This window comes from Haliaeetus leucocephalus, unplaced genomic scaffold (genome assembly GCF_000737465.1).
Source record: "Haliaeetus leucocephalus isolate CR32 unplaced genomic scaffold, Haliaeetus_leucocephalus-4.0 Scaffold2, whole genome shotgun sequence".
Classification (NCBI taxonomy): Eukaryota; Metazoa; Chordata; class Aves; order Accipitriformes; family Accipitridae; genus Haliaeetus; species Haliaeetus leucocephalus.
Window position 1 is genome coordinate 13048130 of NW_010972438.1, and position 18004 is coordinate 13066133.

General features: G+C 45.0%; 1 protein-coding gene across 1 annotated transcript in view; it reads right to left on the reverse strand.

The window, feature by feature from the left end:
• Nucleotides 1-853: 853 nt before the first annotated feature.
• CHCHD6 (coiled-coil-helix-coiled-coil-helix domain containing 6) overlaps nt 854-18004 on the reverse strand; it is a 115749-nt gene continuing 98598 nt past the window's right edge. The window contains exon 8 of the mRNA XM_010571792.1: nt 854-1406. Coding sequence (XP_010570094.1) covers nt 1383-1406 — 24 coding nt within the window. The 3' untranslated portion in view covers nt 854-1382. The remainder of the gene's footprint in view (nt 1407-18004) is intronic.

An 18004-nucleotide genomic window follows, 5' to 3' on the forward strand; every position in this document is an offset into this window, starting at 1 on the left:
GTGATAAAAAGCTGGAATTTCTACAAGATCTGAGACTAACAGAGATGAGCCATGGGTAAGCAAACACTGCTTCTGAGGAGGAAGGGGATTGTGGCATCAGCTCTCCACAAGAAGGAAAGGCATTTTGTTGCTTTAATGAAGATGTAAAGCACTAAGTTGCTGCCTAAAGAAAAAGGAGATGAAGCAGAATATAACACAGAAAACAATTCTCAGCCCCCCTCATCCGTTTTCATAAACACTACATTAAACTCTGACATGACCTCCAAAAATCCATGTTCACATTCTTCAGAAACTGTCAGATACAGTCAGAGAGGACATGAGCAGCTAACACTGCCAGAGGAGAAGCTTTAGCCAGAGAAGGGGAATCAAGTTACCAAGTTAGACCTGCTCCCCTGGTTTGCTGACAAGTCTTTTGCAAACCTGCTGCACCTACCTCTATGAGGATGAAACACCAGACGCACACAGATCCCACTGCCCCTCGGCTCCGCAAGGAGAGGCCTCAAAACAGAGCACAAAGCTGAAAGGGATGGTGGTTTATGGCAGGCAAAGCAGGAACTGCACACAAGAGCAAAGAAAGATCACTTGGGCTCTGCATTCAGAAGGCAAAAGGTTTTTCAGAATGATTCACCAACACCAGTTCCCCTCAGCCAGGACTTTGCACTCTTCCAAGTACTTTCAAATAAGCCAAAGTCATTCAGCCCAGGACCAAAATGAACAAGTTTTGTGATTTATAAACTGTGACTTGAAATATTTCTATTCCTCACACTTGTTTGGAGTTTTTGTTGGCATGGGTAGTAGGCAGAAAACAGCAATTTACAAACTCATGGGACAGAAAGTATCTCACATCACACAGTGACCATTAAACACTTTATTGTATAGGAGGGAACCTTGGAAGTGAAGAAACGCGCCTGCTGGTGTAACCAATGGGAGCATGCTAGGAACAGTTAGTCCTAACAAGCTAATCAGGGTTACTTCCAAATACTTTGGACCCCTTTCTCCAGAGTAAACGGACAACGATAACAGCTCTTGAAACTCAGATGTGGATTGGTGAAACCAAAGCTAGCACAGGGTGAACCAGGCTCGTGTTGGGCAAGACTCCAAGCTACAAGCTGTGCTGGAAGCACCTGGGGTCAACATGATTCTTTACATTGTAATACAATAAAAAAGGAAACGATAGCGTCCCCCTCTCCCGGGACCCTCCTCCCAACTCCAGGAACATCCACTGAGACTGATACATGCAGGCAATTAGAAGAGGAATCATGTCATTGTCTTGGACCGCGAAGGGCAGAAGGCACCAGTTTTGGTCAGTGTCTATCCAGAAGGATGCTGGGGCTTCCAAGGGCATCTGTGGTCCCTGTCCTCTGCTCTTTGGTGGCTGATGTTTATCCAGAATTAACTAACAGCTCCTGGAAGAAAAAGGAGACAAAGAAAAAGGCAGCAAGTTAGTTATGCAGCTGTTGAGATGGGACTGTTTCCTTCAGAAACGAAGGAGTAATGTTAGCAGGGTGAAAATCCCACAGAAAAATCATCAGGTTTTGCCTGCTGTAAAACACAAGACACTCAAGGGGACAGAGGACTGTAGAAGCAAGACAGCAGGTCATGATATCAAAGGCGAGACTGATTCTGTGAACAAGAACATATGGTCAGTTGCAAAGGATTAGGGTTTATAAATCTGATGGCCTATAGCAGAAGAGAAAGGCCATGGTCTCAGGTAAACCTCAGAGCAGCTGGGTCACAGGAGTACATGTAGTTCCATGCTAAGTCCCAGCCTCAGCAGGACACGGGAGCACTTTGATTAGCTGCCATCAAACATGCACACGCTGCTCACTCATCCTGGAACAGGATCAGCGTAAGAGTGAGCACTAGAGAGGGGAGAAGAAAGAGAGGGACTCGGAGACTGCCCCAACTCATGACATGTTTGACAGCTTTTACCCTATTAAGAGCCAAACCGTCCTAAAATTCAAAGCAAAATCATGCCTGCTTTGTCCCCAGAGCAACGTCCTGTTTTCTAAGTGATACATCCTCAGATCCTGCAGGTATCTGTGTATGAGCTGTGGATTTCCAAGGGGCAGAACAAACAGGATGCTTTCGACCTTTTTAGGAGGGAGATTGCAGAGCATGCTATGGTCTCTTCCTATTTTTATCATATCAACCCTATAAAGTCAAAGAAATCAAACCAACAATGCCATCAGCAGTGGATGAGAACGCACCTGCCACCAGCTGTACCACCTCTCCCTCTGAGGATCTGAGGTATTCGTGTTGGACCCTTCTTCAAAACCTAGGTAATCAGCTCTCATGCATGAGCAACGGCATCTTTGTATCAATGAACTGCTGGTGTAGCTACACCAACAGCAGAATTGCATTGGGTGAGGCTGTCAACATGCTACTTTTTTCTCATGCTCTGCATAGGTGCAGTTCCATTTTGCAGAGTAGACACTACTTACCCATGTTAAGAGGACACTGCTGAAGCCAACTACAGAAAGACAACTGAATAGTTAGCTGCATGTGGTCTCACCACCCATTTTTACTAGGGCTGGATTTGAGCTCGGTTCTACTTTCTAGACACTAGCCTTTCTGAGAAGAGAAGCTGTGCTTCTTGGAATGTGAATCAGAAAGGAGAACACCACAAAATAATGACACTAGTGCACTTGGCAATATCTGTCAGAAGGTGAGGATGTCGTTTGGGCTACTTCTGCCTAGCAGGCTGAAATTCACTGCCTAACACCTGCAAGGTCAGCATATTCAGTCTACACTGACCATGCATCTCCAAAGACAACCCCATCTCTAACAACAATGAACTGGAAAAGCTTCAAAGGACTCAAGAACAAAGAGAAAATTGTTTGCCAAATTATTTGGACAAAGCTTATCCAGAAATCTGATAAATGAACCATCAATATTACTCGACTGACTCTAATTTCCCAGGTAATTTTTCTCATTATTAGTGACTTAAAAGTTTTGCATGAAGCAATACATTTTAAAAACTCCAGTAGCACTCACCAACTTGTAATGAGCGAAGCAGCAGCAACTCGCAATCAATTTTGCAATAAAGTAATTTGCTGTATTCACAGTGTAACACTTCAGTGAAGTGTCAGGGAATGCTACATTTTGTGAAACAGTCACTGATGTGGCCACTCTGTGGTTAACCCTTATGGAAGACAGTAAAACCTTTTCTTTAAGGTCTTTTTAAAGAATATCATAGTTACACACTTTCATGTTCAAAATCATAACTACATATTATTACTCATTTCAGGAGAAAATGCAAACAGCCAGCACTTAACCTCAATCAAATCTTTCCAGCCTAACCTACCCACATACCGGGCACGCATTGAGCTGGAGGCTCACAAGCATTCCTTGTGCAGAAACATCAGGTTCCATCTCACTCTGGATGACTAAACTTTCTCAAAATCTTTTGCACAGTGAGCACTGGACCCAGAACCGATGGGCTGCCAGGCAGGCCAGACACCAATTTCCTGCTGCGCAGCTCTCGCCACGGGAAGCCTCTGTGAACAAAGGCGGCACGTAACGATACCGTCGATCAGCCCACGCTGCTCCCAGTAGTGGCCTGATACAATTACATCGAAGACCAGCCTGTGCTGGATGGAGCAATTAATCAATGTCCCCTCCCTCATCAGGGGCATGGAGTGCTCATGAAGGTTATCGGGTTGGCATTTTTTGGGAGCTGAAGCACCCCCAGTACACAACAGCCTGCCCAGAGGGATGACTTTCCCAGCTGTTCCAGGTTTTCCCTGCTCAGATGCCAATCCAGATCTTACAGCATTTGCCATGCCAGTATAGACCACTACCATCCTGAACCCTCTAATATTGCTAAAGTTCAATTTACAAAGAAAGCGAAACCAGAGTACAGTCTCTGGCTGGCTATGAACCCATGCTCCTCTGATCTTCTGCAGAACATGCCGTGTGGTGCAGGCACAATTCACAGCTAATGCTGGAGGCCAGAGGTCTCCTCTGCCAGCTACTGCAGAGCATCACACAGCCGTTGCATGCTGCACAGTGGAAGCCCTGTAGGCCTCATGGTCTGATAGCCCATCATATAAGTCTATGCTTGTTAGAATACACATATAATTGTTTTCACTGTTCCTAGGCCATCAGTTTATAAACCTGTGGCTAACTGCTTAAAAGCACAGTTGCATCAATTTCATGCCTCACATGCTGTGTAATAGCATGGAAGGATGCCGTACCTCTAAGACTAAACCCACGCTTTGCTAAGCTAACCACTTACACCAGCGTTTTAATTCCACCTAGCATTGCAACCATGCCAATACAGATTTGGCACCCCTTCATTTCCTTCCAACCTGGAATCCTCCCTGCAAGATGCCACCAGGTTGCTACAATACTTACCTTGAGCAGAAGGAGCCAGGAAAGGGAAGGAGAAGCCTTACCTCTCCTACATGCCCTTATTGCATATGCACCAGACAAGTTGCATATGCAACAAGTCCAGGCAGCTTGCAATCACAAGCTGTTACCACACGACAGGATACTCCCAATTAATTGAGTTGAGGCTCAGCCTGACGAAGTTCAGTGCCTCATCACAAAATAACTGCCCCACAGTTGGCATTAGCTGGTCTCTGCTGCAGTTTTAGCAGAACAACTCAGGAAACAAGCAGCCTTGGAGAGTGCACTGCACACTCACTCTAATGAGAGGGGACGGTGCCCTTCTTGCACAGGGAGGGTAGATTCTTTTTAATGCCACTGCCAATGCAATGTCAGGTAGACACCGGGTTCCAGTCTTGATGAGCTCCAGCCCAGCGCCTCTACATACAAGTACAGTGTCCATACAAAGGGGTCCATACAAAGGCAATTCCTCACAGCTGTGGCTGCAGCACAAACAGGAATGGCAATCTGTTCAGTCCTGACAGCAAATCCAGCCGGAGGGCACACAGCACTCTCCTCCACGCCTCTCCTGGCAAGCGGGACCTTGAGCCACTAACCCATGCTCTTCCACCAGAATGAGACCCGGCTTGGGAATTAACAGCAGTCAAAATTGGCTGGCTGCTCAGCTGACACAGCCCACCACTCTGCAGCACCTGTGGGAAAGCCAGTAGCTTTCCAGTTCTGGTTCCAGTTGAGTGAGGAGAAAGGCTCGAGCTCTGCAAGTAGATCCACTCCACAAATCTCACCCCTGCTGAGAAGGGAGTCCAGTCAATGCCCAACACAGTCCTTCTCCCCTAACAGAAAGCTGAGGCCTTGGTACCAGCATCAGGGCAAGCAAGTCTCAGCAAGATTTTCTAGGGCACCGCTCTCTTGTCTTCCTCCTGTTCTTTCTTTCTCAGTCTGCATCCCAGCATAGGAGCTCAGGGCTGCCCGGCGAGTCCGCAGCATCCTCTCTGCCTCCCACAGTCGCTGGCTAGCTCTGTGCGTCGGCTCTTGGCCTCGCCGGAGGCTCACAGCCAGTGGAGGAATCTCCCTCCGTGAAATCCCAGACCCTGAAGAACTTCCTCCCTGTTTGCCAGAGATGCTGTTTGCCAAGCCTCAGCTGTGCTAAGACATATTTATTTAACCAGCCTTTAGTCTCGTGGGGTAAACCCTGCAAGTTTCCTCCAGCGAGTGCCTTACCTTTGTTCTAATATTCCCTTAAGCAGTTGCACCACTGTGCTCACGCATATGGGCACTGTGTAGGTATGAAGAAATCAGAAAGCAGATCCCCATGATAAATGACTTGGTGCATTTGGAGTGTCAGTGACAAAGTAGAAATTAATCTCCATAGTTCCTAGTTCCCTGCTGCATGCAGGCAGCTCTCAAACCAGAATACCTGTTGGCACATAGCAGACTTCAGTAACGTGACCACACAACTTTTTCATCTCAGTCTGGAAAGAGGCACTAACTAAATACAAAAATCCTGACCTGTCCTAAGATGGGTGTTCAAGGCCCTTCCACCGGATAAAGCATTTGTTGCAGGGCTATTAGCACCCCAAAGCGCTGCAAGCGACATTTGAGTCACTTTGGTTTGATGTATGCTGTAGGTATTTTTTGGTTATGTGCAATTTGTTCTGTTACATTCGGGGTATTGGCTATTTTGTGGAGCAGCTGTGCTGACTAATGGATCACAGCACTTCTGTGCCATATAGTTATTGCACAGAAAAGCCTCTCTGTCTCTCTCATCCTTCAGGAGTCCAACAGTTGCTGTCCTTGGGTTAGGAATAAGAAGGGGCAGGAGTATGTCTGGCAGCAACAAAAAACATTAATTCAAAAAGCTATGAAGAGAGTTTTGTTTTCCCTCTTCTCTGTACTGGTGTTAATAGCTTTGCAAAGCAGAGAAGTTCACCCAATGACTTCTTGGCTACTTCCCCAGATGGTGTCTTCAAAGCTGGCTTGACAGCAGAAAAGACGCCTTTCAAAAAACTCACCAGACGCATTATCAGAACACCCCAGAAAGTGCTTTCACGTGGAAGTCCCCTGGTCTACATACCCCACCAACAGAGTGCAAGGAACAGAAACAGTCTTTCTGGTTTCCTCTCCCCCCTCCTCACTCTCCTTTGACTCACAAGAGCTGACACACTGTTTGCTTTGCTCTGCCTTGACACTTCCCCATTGCTCTGCATCACCCGAATACGAAGTTATTTACTAGCACAACTAATCTCTAGCTGTTCTGAGACTCACCTGTTTGTTCATGCATTATAACATTGATTTCCTCCATACAATTGTTCTGATCATTGTTCTAACTCACAGAGAGCTCCCGTCATTAGCCTTGCTTAACAGGAAATGTTTTGCCACTGACTGAGCAGCTCTGCAGTTACTAGACTGCACAAAAAATCATCCCGGTTGGGGGGCTGCGTCTCCCTGCTGAGCTGGTAGCCCCAGACATCACAGTAGGGAACAACGCTCAATGCTTTTGATTTTGGACATGGGCTAGAAAATACCGGGGCCAGGAGGAACAAACACCGCTCTACAAAGGGCCACTGCTGAAAGGATGGCTGTTAATTAATCGGCATACAAACTGAGGGCAGTTTTTGTTCAATCAATGTTAATTGCATTTAATCTCGTTCTCACCATTAAGAAAAGCCAACAGGCCAAGCTGATGTTGCTAGTGCCTGACATGCAGATTCCACCCACGTTTGGGAGGCAAGGCAGGAGGAGAAAAGTAATGGAAAGAAAGGAAATAACCCTTCTTCACCCCTTCTGCATCACTGCACAATTTCATCGGGTCTGTTCCATTATTTAAACAATTTTTGTTTTCCAATAACATTACAGAGGAGCTCAAAGGATGAATATCAGACATGCAGCATTTCACTACTAGTTATTCTTGCTCTCCTGGGTACTAGCTTAGAGCTTTGCTAACCTACGCTGCCCTGGCTATTGTGCTTCTGTGAAGGACTGAAATACAGAAAATCACTTATGTGAAGTGGTGTCTGCTTTTTAGTCCCAGGCTGGTCCCTACAGACCTGCCAGTGCCCCTCAATATGACCTACAACTGCTGCCTGCCACCTTCCATCAGCTCCGCCAAAGTCTTTCTCCTCACCTTGCTACTGACCACAACTCCACACCAAAGCATGCTGAAGTCTGTCTTCCTCTGACGTCTTATAACACAAAGTAGGATTTGCTATTAAATAACCTCTGACTAAATTTGCATTGTAAGTCAGTGCATGTTCAAAGCCTGAACTTCCCAGGTAAACCACTAGGGCATCCACCAGCAGTTTGGCTCTGATCTGGGGACTGTGCCACTATCTGCCCAGTCACCTGCTTGGCAAACAGGAACGATCCTCTCGCCTCTGCAGGAATCAAGCCTGGGGGCAGAGGGGCAGCTTTTGTAGCACAGGAAGCCCAAAGTGGCGGATTTCATGACTACTGGCTTATTGCTTCTGCAAGTGCCTTGCGTTTTTCCAAATCAGTATCAACAACAATAATCATCAAGACCGGGCTCTGTCGGCACCTCTCCCCTGTGGCAGCACGCAACACTTGCCCAAAGCCAATGCTGCAGTTTATCATAGATTTTCTTTGTCCCTCGACAAATGTTAGTCCCATTGCCTCTCACCACATAAAGTGGACATATCGCAAGTGCTGTGAAGGACTGGCTGAGTTTTAAGTGGTCTGAAATGGCTCCACTAGACTTGGTCAAGATTGCTTTAAAATCATTTCCCATTAGGACTGTGACCCTCTCTCTTTGCAGTCAGCATAATGACTCTACCTCAGGGGAAGATAATTACATCCCACTATCTATACACATCAGAAAGTATACACTACAAACACTACCGTGCCTTTCTGGAATGAGCAAGAGAAGGCAATGCAGGAGGAAAAGGAGATAACACTGGATGCCCCTCCATCCCACAACTGGAGTCACCCCAAGCATTTCGCAAACTCATGGATTAGCCCCTGGGAGGGATAAAGGGATCCAGAAGGCACAGAATGTTTCTAAAGCAGAACAACGACAACTTGTACAAATCCAGCTCTGGTTTTGTGAGGATTAAAACGAACTTCACCCAACTGTGAATATCCGTTTCCAGAGCCAAAAGAAATGGAAAACCACTTACTGATGCAACAGCATTTCATTATTTCAAACCCTAAGCCCAATGCTTCCAAAAATTAAGGACAGGCAACAGTAATGTTATTGCTGGGGGACATCGGCTGCAGGGGTTTAACTGCTAAACTGCCAAACCACGCTCTGAGCACAATGTAATGAAACAGTATACACAAACGAAGGAAACTTCTCCATATTCTCATTCCTGCTTTTGCTACCAGCCCCCAGGATAATCGGTGGGAAAATAAAAGGAAAAAATAATCCCAGAAGCCAAGAGACTTTGGATTAAGTTGTATAAATGACCTGTTACCTCCTAACACAAGGAAGAAAGAAATGCAATAAATACCTGCAAAGCCATTCCAGTATTTCGGATTAAATGGATTACAGAAATGGAAAGTACATGATGCAAGATGTTATAAAACAAGACGCCAGGAAAGTGCAGGAATTTGAATCAGGCTGGCAAACGATCCCTGCAGACTATTGAGGAAAATTAATAGAGAGAAGGGGTAGAGAAAGGATACAGTAAGAATACTGACTGATGAACACTGCTGTTAGGACGTGGAAATTCAGGATGTCAGACTTCCACTTAAATCTACTTCAGTCCTGGAGTAAAAATAGCAAATCCTACTGTTAAAAAGCACCGGAAGTAGAAAAGTCAGGTATGCCAAGCCTCATTTCAGGATAGGTTTCCCCTGTGCATCCCTCAGGACTGAAGTTTGTGACTTTAATTATTCCTGGAACATTGTGTATATAAGGGATTCAATACAAGGATTACTAGCAGGATCCTTGTTATAAGTGCCACTTCTCAAACAAATTATACTTCGCTGGATGTCAGCAACATACACAGGAAAACAAGTTAGATAAAGGCAGCAAGACAGCAAGATACAGACCCGGTGCAAGGAAATTTCATGAGGTCATCCAGAAAAATAAAGACACTTAGAACACAAACTCCTACAACATTTCTAATTCCACAGCGCATTAAAGCTTCGCATGACCCAGACACAGTATACCTTCAATACACCAGTGACTCCACAGAAGTCTGAGACCAAGCCTAGCTGAAACATGCTTTCTTCTGAAGAAATGCCATCAGGGTAAGCGTGGAGGAAAAGAGAGACAGGTGATAGAAAGAGCAACCCCAGTTGTCCTCTGAACTCCTAGAGATCACCCCATCCCATCCCTTGCCTCTGAGTCTTCAGAGCCAAACACGGATGGGAGAAGCCAGGGAGAGAGGATGCCATTTTGTTTGGAGACAGATACAGCAGCTCCTTGGCTGCAGGGCTTCTTCACAAGCTGATCCCAACTTTACATACTGCATTGTGCCTTTCCAGATCTCATCCTGGAACAGATTATTAACCTGAACTAGTTCTAACAAACATGTCTTTAACTCCAGGAATTTTCATGAAGATGGAAGCACAGGAAAGTCCAGTCCTTGGGTAGAGCACAAAGAGCTGCTGAAAACACTTCACAACCCCTCAGCTATGGCACTGTGCCTTTGAGATGGGACCTTAATAGCTGTTGTTAAATACTCATCCTGGGGATTTCACCTGCCACTTGCCAGTGTTACTAAACCCTGCAGTTTTCCCATGCACTACAGGAAGGTAAGCACTGCCTGGAGGGCATGAGCCAGAGTCCTAGGCTCTGTTGTCAGACTCCTCCCAACTTCGCCTAGCAGCTGTAGATAAATCTCCATCTCGGTTTCCCTTTCTGTACACAAGAGTAATGCTACTTACAAACCACACAGAGGTACAATGATTATTCACCAGCAGAAGATGCTAAAGAAATGCAAAAAAATATCACACAGTTCTCAAGGGATCCATCCCTCTATACAATTTGCATTTAGGCTTCAGGGGAATTTTAGTACTTTACCTCGTCCCTTTCTGCCTTGCTTTAGCAGGCTCCTGCACTGGATAAAGAGGTTTCCTCTCCAGGTGGGGGTAGCATGTCCACATTTAAAGTATGGCTCACTTCTGTCTAGTCCAGCTTCATATACCAAGCACAGAGGCAGGAAGAGACTTCTCCAGATACCCTTTTTCTATGCCTAATTCTATTTCTGCTCAGTGATACAGTGAAATTCTACGCAGAAGTATTATGAGCTTGACTGGCTTTATTTGTTTAACAGTTCACATTTTCATTAAGCTGTTGCTATTCAGCAGCCAGTAATTTTATTTTTGTGATAGCCGTATTCATCTCGTCTGCATGGGTGTAGATGTCGCTCTCCTTTTCTTCTGGCTGAAGAGGCAAAAATCAGCAATGAGAGCGCCAAGAGAGGACTGAGAATTCTCATGTCTGTTTGCAGATAGATGTGGGATATAACTTCTACCTGTTTTTGTGAAACACCTCCCATAGACTAGCATCACAGTAAAGAGCATACAGGTAAATTAAAAAAAAAAAAATTTATTGGGAGGCCACCTCCACTGCCCAGACACAAAACCAGAAATTGAAATATCTTTTAGCAGAATCAGCCCATTTGACTCAGCACTGCAACTCTTCTGCACCAGCAGCTTATTGCTGACCGAGCATTTACGGTATTTGAGTATCAGATTTTAAAGAATTAATTACATGTCTAACTCTTGCCAATCTTTAAGTATCTTGAAATATCTGGTCCCAGGAGCTGCAAGATCTGATTAGATCATAAGGAAGAGAAGTCTGGTTGGTTGGTGCGCACCAAGCCCCAATTAGACAATCCTCTACCAAGTTCAGGCAACCAGACAGAAAAATAACAGGCGTTTTGAAACGTTAATGACCTGAACTGAGACAGTCAAATGATTCAACCACACCTCTTAGATAGAGGTTTCAGAAGTCACCCAAGAAACCCTAAGCATTTCACTCTGCCACTCCCTTTTTACAACATCAAGGAGCGGAGGAGCTGGAAAGCCCTGCCTGCTGCCTGAGCACTGGGGAGAGAATCCACAGTCCCGGCAGGAGAGCGCTGGGTGTTCCCGCTGAGCATGACACACGGACTGGAACGGAGAGGCTTGGGAGGCCATGGAGACATTCAGTCATGCGATTACGTGCTGATGCCCGGCCACAGGCACACCCAGGCAGCAACCTGCGTGAAGCTGCATGCTCAGCCCTGAACGCAGAAGCCATCATAGTCAGTATCTCAGGAAGATGGATTTGTTCTGAGCAACTGCCCACCGGCGCCCAATATAACCAATGCAATTAAGAGAACAGCAGATAAGATGCGCTACAACCTGAAACACGGATCTGAGCAAACAAAGGGAGAATGGTGAACACCAGGAGATGCATCTTTATTTCTCAATCAATGTCTCCTCCTGCATAAATTCCAAATCCTTCTTTCAAGATTAAAAACCTTTACCAAGTGAAAAACAAGCTCAGCATTTCTCTAGCTCCTTCCTGTCCCTTTCCCTCTTCAGAGGGCACCCTGGTAGAATACCAGATGCTGGAATAAGCCACAAAAGCCTCCTAAATAATTATCTCCCATTTCCTCCACTGCAAATGGATAGTTCTGCATCTGTGTCAGGACAGAGACCTGCTTCCATCTGTCTTACAAAGAGGACCTAAAGGTGGAATGTTTAACGGGAGCATTTGAAAACGTATTAAGAGACTGGAAAAGAAAGTGACAGTTTATAAGTGTGCTGTTCACTTGTCTTGTGGATGCTGCTCAAGTGGAGGGGGAGCTTTCTTTTTTTTTAAATATGACAAATTATGCTGGTCCCATCTTGTAATTTCCCTCACCATGCAGCATGTCTGTTCATGATAGATACCAGTGCAGCTGCTTAGGTGTCCATTTATCTGCTAGAAAAGTATTGTCTATTTGGAACCAACTCATCCTAAAACAGTAGCCCCAGAGGCGGAGAAAGAAAAGGGAGGGGGAGAGAGAGACGAGGGAGCTGTAGACTGGGAATATGTCCATGCTTCTGCTGCAAAGGTTCTGGCAAAAGGCAAGCATCATATTTAGTTTTAGCTACATCCTCTCTTCCCCCCTCCTAGACCATTCTTTTCTAGTGTCACTCAACACCTCTTTATACCCTCTTCCCACAAAGACCTTACCACTAACATACACTTAATTTCACACTTGCGACCTGTGGAAACAAAGCAAGCCCACAGCCTTCTTCCACAGGTCTGTGCCAGCGCAGAGGAGCTCTCAGGTCCCAAACTGAACAGTTTGCCGTTTAAGACAGATAACATTTAAAAGAAAAACAAAACACTTAAAGGAAGGAAAGAGACAGAAAAGGGGAGAGAGAAAGAGAAGGACCAAAAAAAAGGCAATCAAAGGGTATTTATATTTTGTGTTTAAAGAGACTTTGAGCAGGAACTTGCCAATTTTCTGTAACCAGGATTAGAACAGAACAAACTTAAACACTTTGTCCTTCTGCAGAGCCCTACGAGCTGAATTTCACTCTCTGCAAAATGGCCAATATAGAAAGAAGCTCATAAATCCCTGTGACGTAAGTAACTTCACATTACTCTTGGGGAAACAGAGGCAGGGACAGATTCATTAATCCAAGTAAATGAATCTGTGAAGCAGTCTGGATTTCTGAATCCCCATAATGTCCCACACAAGAAACAGCACCCAGGGCCCAGCAATCTCCATGCAACGCTGGCTGGCACAAGCAAAGCAAGACACTTGAACGGATGAGAATGTTTTTAGAAAGGAAAAGTACAGTCATTAAACCACACCTGCCCTAGCCGTGTAGCATGTGTTCTTATTAAAACATGTTTTATTAATTTAAAATACCTCCCACCATTTCACTCACTGCATTGTTAATACCAAAGACCAAGGTCACATCTGTAAGACACTGCCTCAGAAACCTGCTGAGTAGCAGAGAGCTGCAAAACCTGTCTGAACAGGTGGGTACATATTCCAGCGGCTCAGCACTGCCAGGGTTAGCCTGCTGGTAATACCCAAGCTAGCAAGGTTAGAGCTGGCTTTGATATGTCATCATTATTCTGCAGCCTAGGCATATCCTGAGAGGATGTTGCTACAGGCTGGTACTCTGCCTCTGGCTTACCAAATACAACTTCCATGTGTGTGCAGAGGAAACCTAGGTCTTTTAAAGCTGTTTAAACAGTTATATGTACACAAAGAGCTTTGTAAGACTTTTATGTTAAAGAATTGTTAGAACCAGCACTGAATTAAAGACTTGACTTTTAAGATAAGGAACTGGCCCTTAAAAAATGTCTCTTTTTTTTTTTTTTTTTTTTGTGGGGTAGGGTTTCTTTGTTTGTTTTGAAAATAATGAAATTCCACATGTAAGATGGTATCAGTCAGTTGAGCTTAAATTGTAAAAGGTAGTCGTCATTACTGTGACTTAAAACTGAGACTTACATTCAGAAAGCTCAATACTTACTGTCTCCCAAAATTTAAGTTCACAGAAAGACTGGCTGCTCCTGCAGGTGGAAGGCTAATCCTACTACCATCTCTTATCCACAACAGGTCCACAGCTACATTCTCACACACGAGTGGTCCTCAGTGGATCTGCTGACAGCCACCAAAGCACCACCCCTGGATGATGCTGACCAAAGGCCTCCAAGCACGAGGCTCTGAATTATGCAAACTGGGTCCAGCCCCACTGACGCCAGCCAGCCTTAGCTTTTCAACCAGCCTGGGAAGGAAACACAGGCATGTAAGCACACATACACACCTCCTAGCCCACCCAGCACAGTGTGGGGGGGACAGGCCAGCCACTTGATTTGCAGAGAGCTTTTCCATTTGTCCCCCTCTACTTAATGCAGTGTTCGAACAGACAACCCGCTCCCCTTTCATCTGCTCTGCGGTGGCCATTTCTCCAGAGCTGCCCATCATTTCCTTATCAAGCAGTAAAAACGTAGCATCACTAGAGACACAGCTCAGCCTTGCTGAGATTTCACTCTCTCAGCAGGTTGTAAATGCCCCTATAATGTTGGCTTTTTTAATCTTGTGTTATTATTACCCGCGGCTGCCATTCAGTCTACAGAGAATAAAGCGCTAAGGCTTTCAGGACCCACACAATGGCTCTGTGCATTTGCCAGCGGTTGGACAAACAATACCTCTGTGTTTCAGCTTTATTGGAAACCTTTCTGTTGTGGGAGTCTGACTGCATGTGTCCCTCCGCTCAGGCAATGCAGAGGTGTGAGCATGTGCCTACAAATTCATTGGTGATTTCAGGAGCACGTGCCTCCACAGCTGCCTATAGAACCAACATGAAAGCATGCAGGCAGCTGCCTGTGAGCCTACAGAAGGACAGAGATACAGGCCTGCAGAGCCAGTCTCCTCTATAGATCAACCAGGGAGTACGAAACTGAACAGGGCCCCTCCGTGAATAATTACGTTCATCTCTGCATAAACAGTGTTGCTGGCTCATATAGAAGTCTGATGATGTATGACATAACTATGAAAATGTCAAAGCTCTACTTCCCCGAATCACGTTCTTACATGAAATCTTGGCTTCCACCTAGAACTAAAGAGCTTGAGATCCTCCTGTTTGCAAGGAAGGCTTGAAAAGTGGAACAACTGAAAAAGCACAAATTAGAATGCAGGGCTCTTCTAATTTGGGGAGACTGATTTTTTTGGTCAGTTTGTTATTGCTTGCAGGGGACACTGCGGATGTGTGAACTCTCAGAGTTGCAAATATTCCCTTACTCAAGAAAACGAGCCGTGCTGCACATTCTTCACATATTCAAAATCCAAGAGAGAAGTCAGAAACTCCCCCAAAACCACAAGGTTGACTTGTAAAACTGTTTAGAAATGCACTGGTGTTATTTCATTTGCCTTCTGGTTTTAAGCACCTGAGTCACATTCTCATACCACTGCTGTCTAGGCAGGAGGGCTAGGTTATTTTATTTATTCCTTCTTTTTTCTTTTTTTTTTTTAATAGAAAACCAGAACTAAGATTCTCATGTACTTGTAAAACTTCAGGAAGAACTCCACAAAACTAGGGCAATAGAAAACATGCCAAATACTTCAAGGCTTGGCAGCAGTGAGTGCCTGCCTGTCTTTTCGTGGCAGGAGGAATAACTGTCTCAGCCAATGTTTCCGAGTAAGAATGTCTCATCCCAATAGCCTGTGTACATATAAAACACCTATGCTGTCAGCTCTTCAGGAAGAGACCTTGACATTTTGCAGAAAACCACATCCCCATCTCCCCTGAATATCAGCAGAAGGCAGAAAAACCTGGTAGATCTGAAAATGTAAGAATCAGGTGCTGCCTTCAGCAAGAATTAAAGTTAAAATGGAAGAGGCAGTGGTGAAATGAGCACAGGCCAAGTCACTGGACTTGCAGTACCAAGGAATCGACTTGAGGTTTCCCAGACCTGTGTCCACAGATGGCCTGTCCCACTCCCTCTCTCGTGAGACAAGAGAAGAGATATTTTGAACAGGAGGAAACTGAGGCTTCGCTAGCTTAAAAAGAATAAATAAAAGGTGAATGGTTTCAGCACATACTGTATTATCATTGCAATATTATGTGCCTCAAGCACCCGGAGAGATAAACTGCAACCCGGTCTCTGAGCTCTAACTTTATGGTAACTGGGCTGGCATGGGAAGATGAGCTCTGCTCTCTGCGGACAGTCACTGGATTGCAATGTTCTCTTCCCAAAGAGAGTAATGAGGTGCCCTGAGAGCCTGCAGAGGTGCCAGAGAAACAGATGCTGTTAGACCCTTTGCAGGCCAAAGACAGATTAAGAATAACACAATACCAGCATAACAGTACGTTACCAACAGCCTTGCAAGTGCTAAGAAGTGGAAGTTGAGCAAAGGCTGTGACACCTGTCTGCATCACCGCCCTGCTATTACTGCCTTCCAACTTCCCGCACAATCCAAGTGTCCAAATGGCTTTGAAGCAAGAAACAGCAAGACAGGCAGGTGAATCTGAACTCCGATCAACTGTCTGAAGAGACGGTATGAATACCTTATATTTCAGTAATACTTTTCATCCACAACATTTCCGAGACATCCATTCAACCTCAACACTCCAAACCACAGAAGTAATATCTGCCCAAGTAGAGATGGGCAAATAAACACAAGTTAAACGACTGTTCAAGGTCGTCCAAGGACTACGAGACAGACACACACGTCTAGCAAGTAGATTACTCTTTCCTTTTGAAAGGCACACAGACACACACACACACGCACAGGGGATTGAAACTGCTTAGCCAGGTGTGGAGCCTGCTGTGATCAACACAGCTTCACTGAGCAGCGACTCTTCTCGCTGCTGTTTAGCTGGTGCTAAAACGTAAAAAGCAAACCTTTATAACAAAATTCATTCAAACAGATGCAAATAGGGATGGGGGATTTTGCATCTGGGCTAAGTTACTACAATCTACACATCCTATTTGTCTGCTAGTTATTAAATTACCCACAAGCCATCAACAATTCAAATCTCTCTCCGAGAGGCAGAGATTAACCAGGAATTGCTATGCAGAAATGCTGCTCATCTCTTCTCTAGTGAGATCAGCCTCATGATGAGTTGCGGACATTTGGGAACAAAGGTGAGCTTTCCTGCAAGAAATGAGAGGCACAGAAAGATGGGAAAATGCTGCTACGGGGAGAAGAGGATTTGCAAGGCAAGAATCTATCAGGAATGGTTTCACACACACTGCAAACCACGAACTCTGATCAAATGCACTCGTGTATCTGGAGCACAGGAAGCCGCACTTCTGTCCAAGCACTAATGCAAATGAGATTTTCAGTGAAAGACAATGAAGCCAGTATGTAAATATTAATTTAACAATCTAGTTGACACAGCCTCAGCTGATCTATAAATAGCTGGTTTATTAGCAGGTGATGCTGAAGGCAGCTATCCTGGCTCCTCTTCCCACAATCCCCTGTGCCATCTTGTTTTTATTGACCCCAGAGACACAATGATTCTTAACTGTATGCAGCTTGCTTCACCACCACTACCTGCAGAGTAGCTACAAACACTTGACAATACAATACATATTTATCAAGGCCCTTACACGACAAGGATCCTGCGGCACTACGTACACAATGGCTCACAGTCGTCAATTAAAGAGAGCAAATGGTTTAGAAAAATAGAAAAATCATGCAGCCTTGCTTTTAAGGAGAAGGCGGCTGAGGAGCTGGTCACTCAGGTACCATCAAGCATTTAGGGAATGATTGACAAAGAGCCAGAGACAGGCACTGTCCATCCACATTTACACTGCACACTTTGCAAACTAAGCATCTAGGATAGCAACACCTTTAATAACTCCAGGCCACCAAAGAAGCATTTTGCCATCTCAAGGTGTCAAAATCCTGATCTCCCTCCACAGCTTTATTTCATCTGGAATTATTATTTTATAATGCATAATAAATCTTACCATTCTTTACTATCTCTTTGGGCCGCACACGCAGGAATCCCTTCTATCACACAGGCATGAGACAGCTATTTAACAGCGGACAGCAACACCACACCAGAGTTTAGGGCCAGCAGTCAAGAATATTGTATCCTGGTAAAACTGCTGTGGCATCTGCATCAACACAAGAGAATTGCCCTGACTGCAGTACAGCCAGCATCCATAGAAACCACGTGAATTATGATGTTTAAGGCTATTCACGTGGATTTGTATATATTCTCCAGAAGTCTT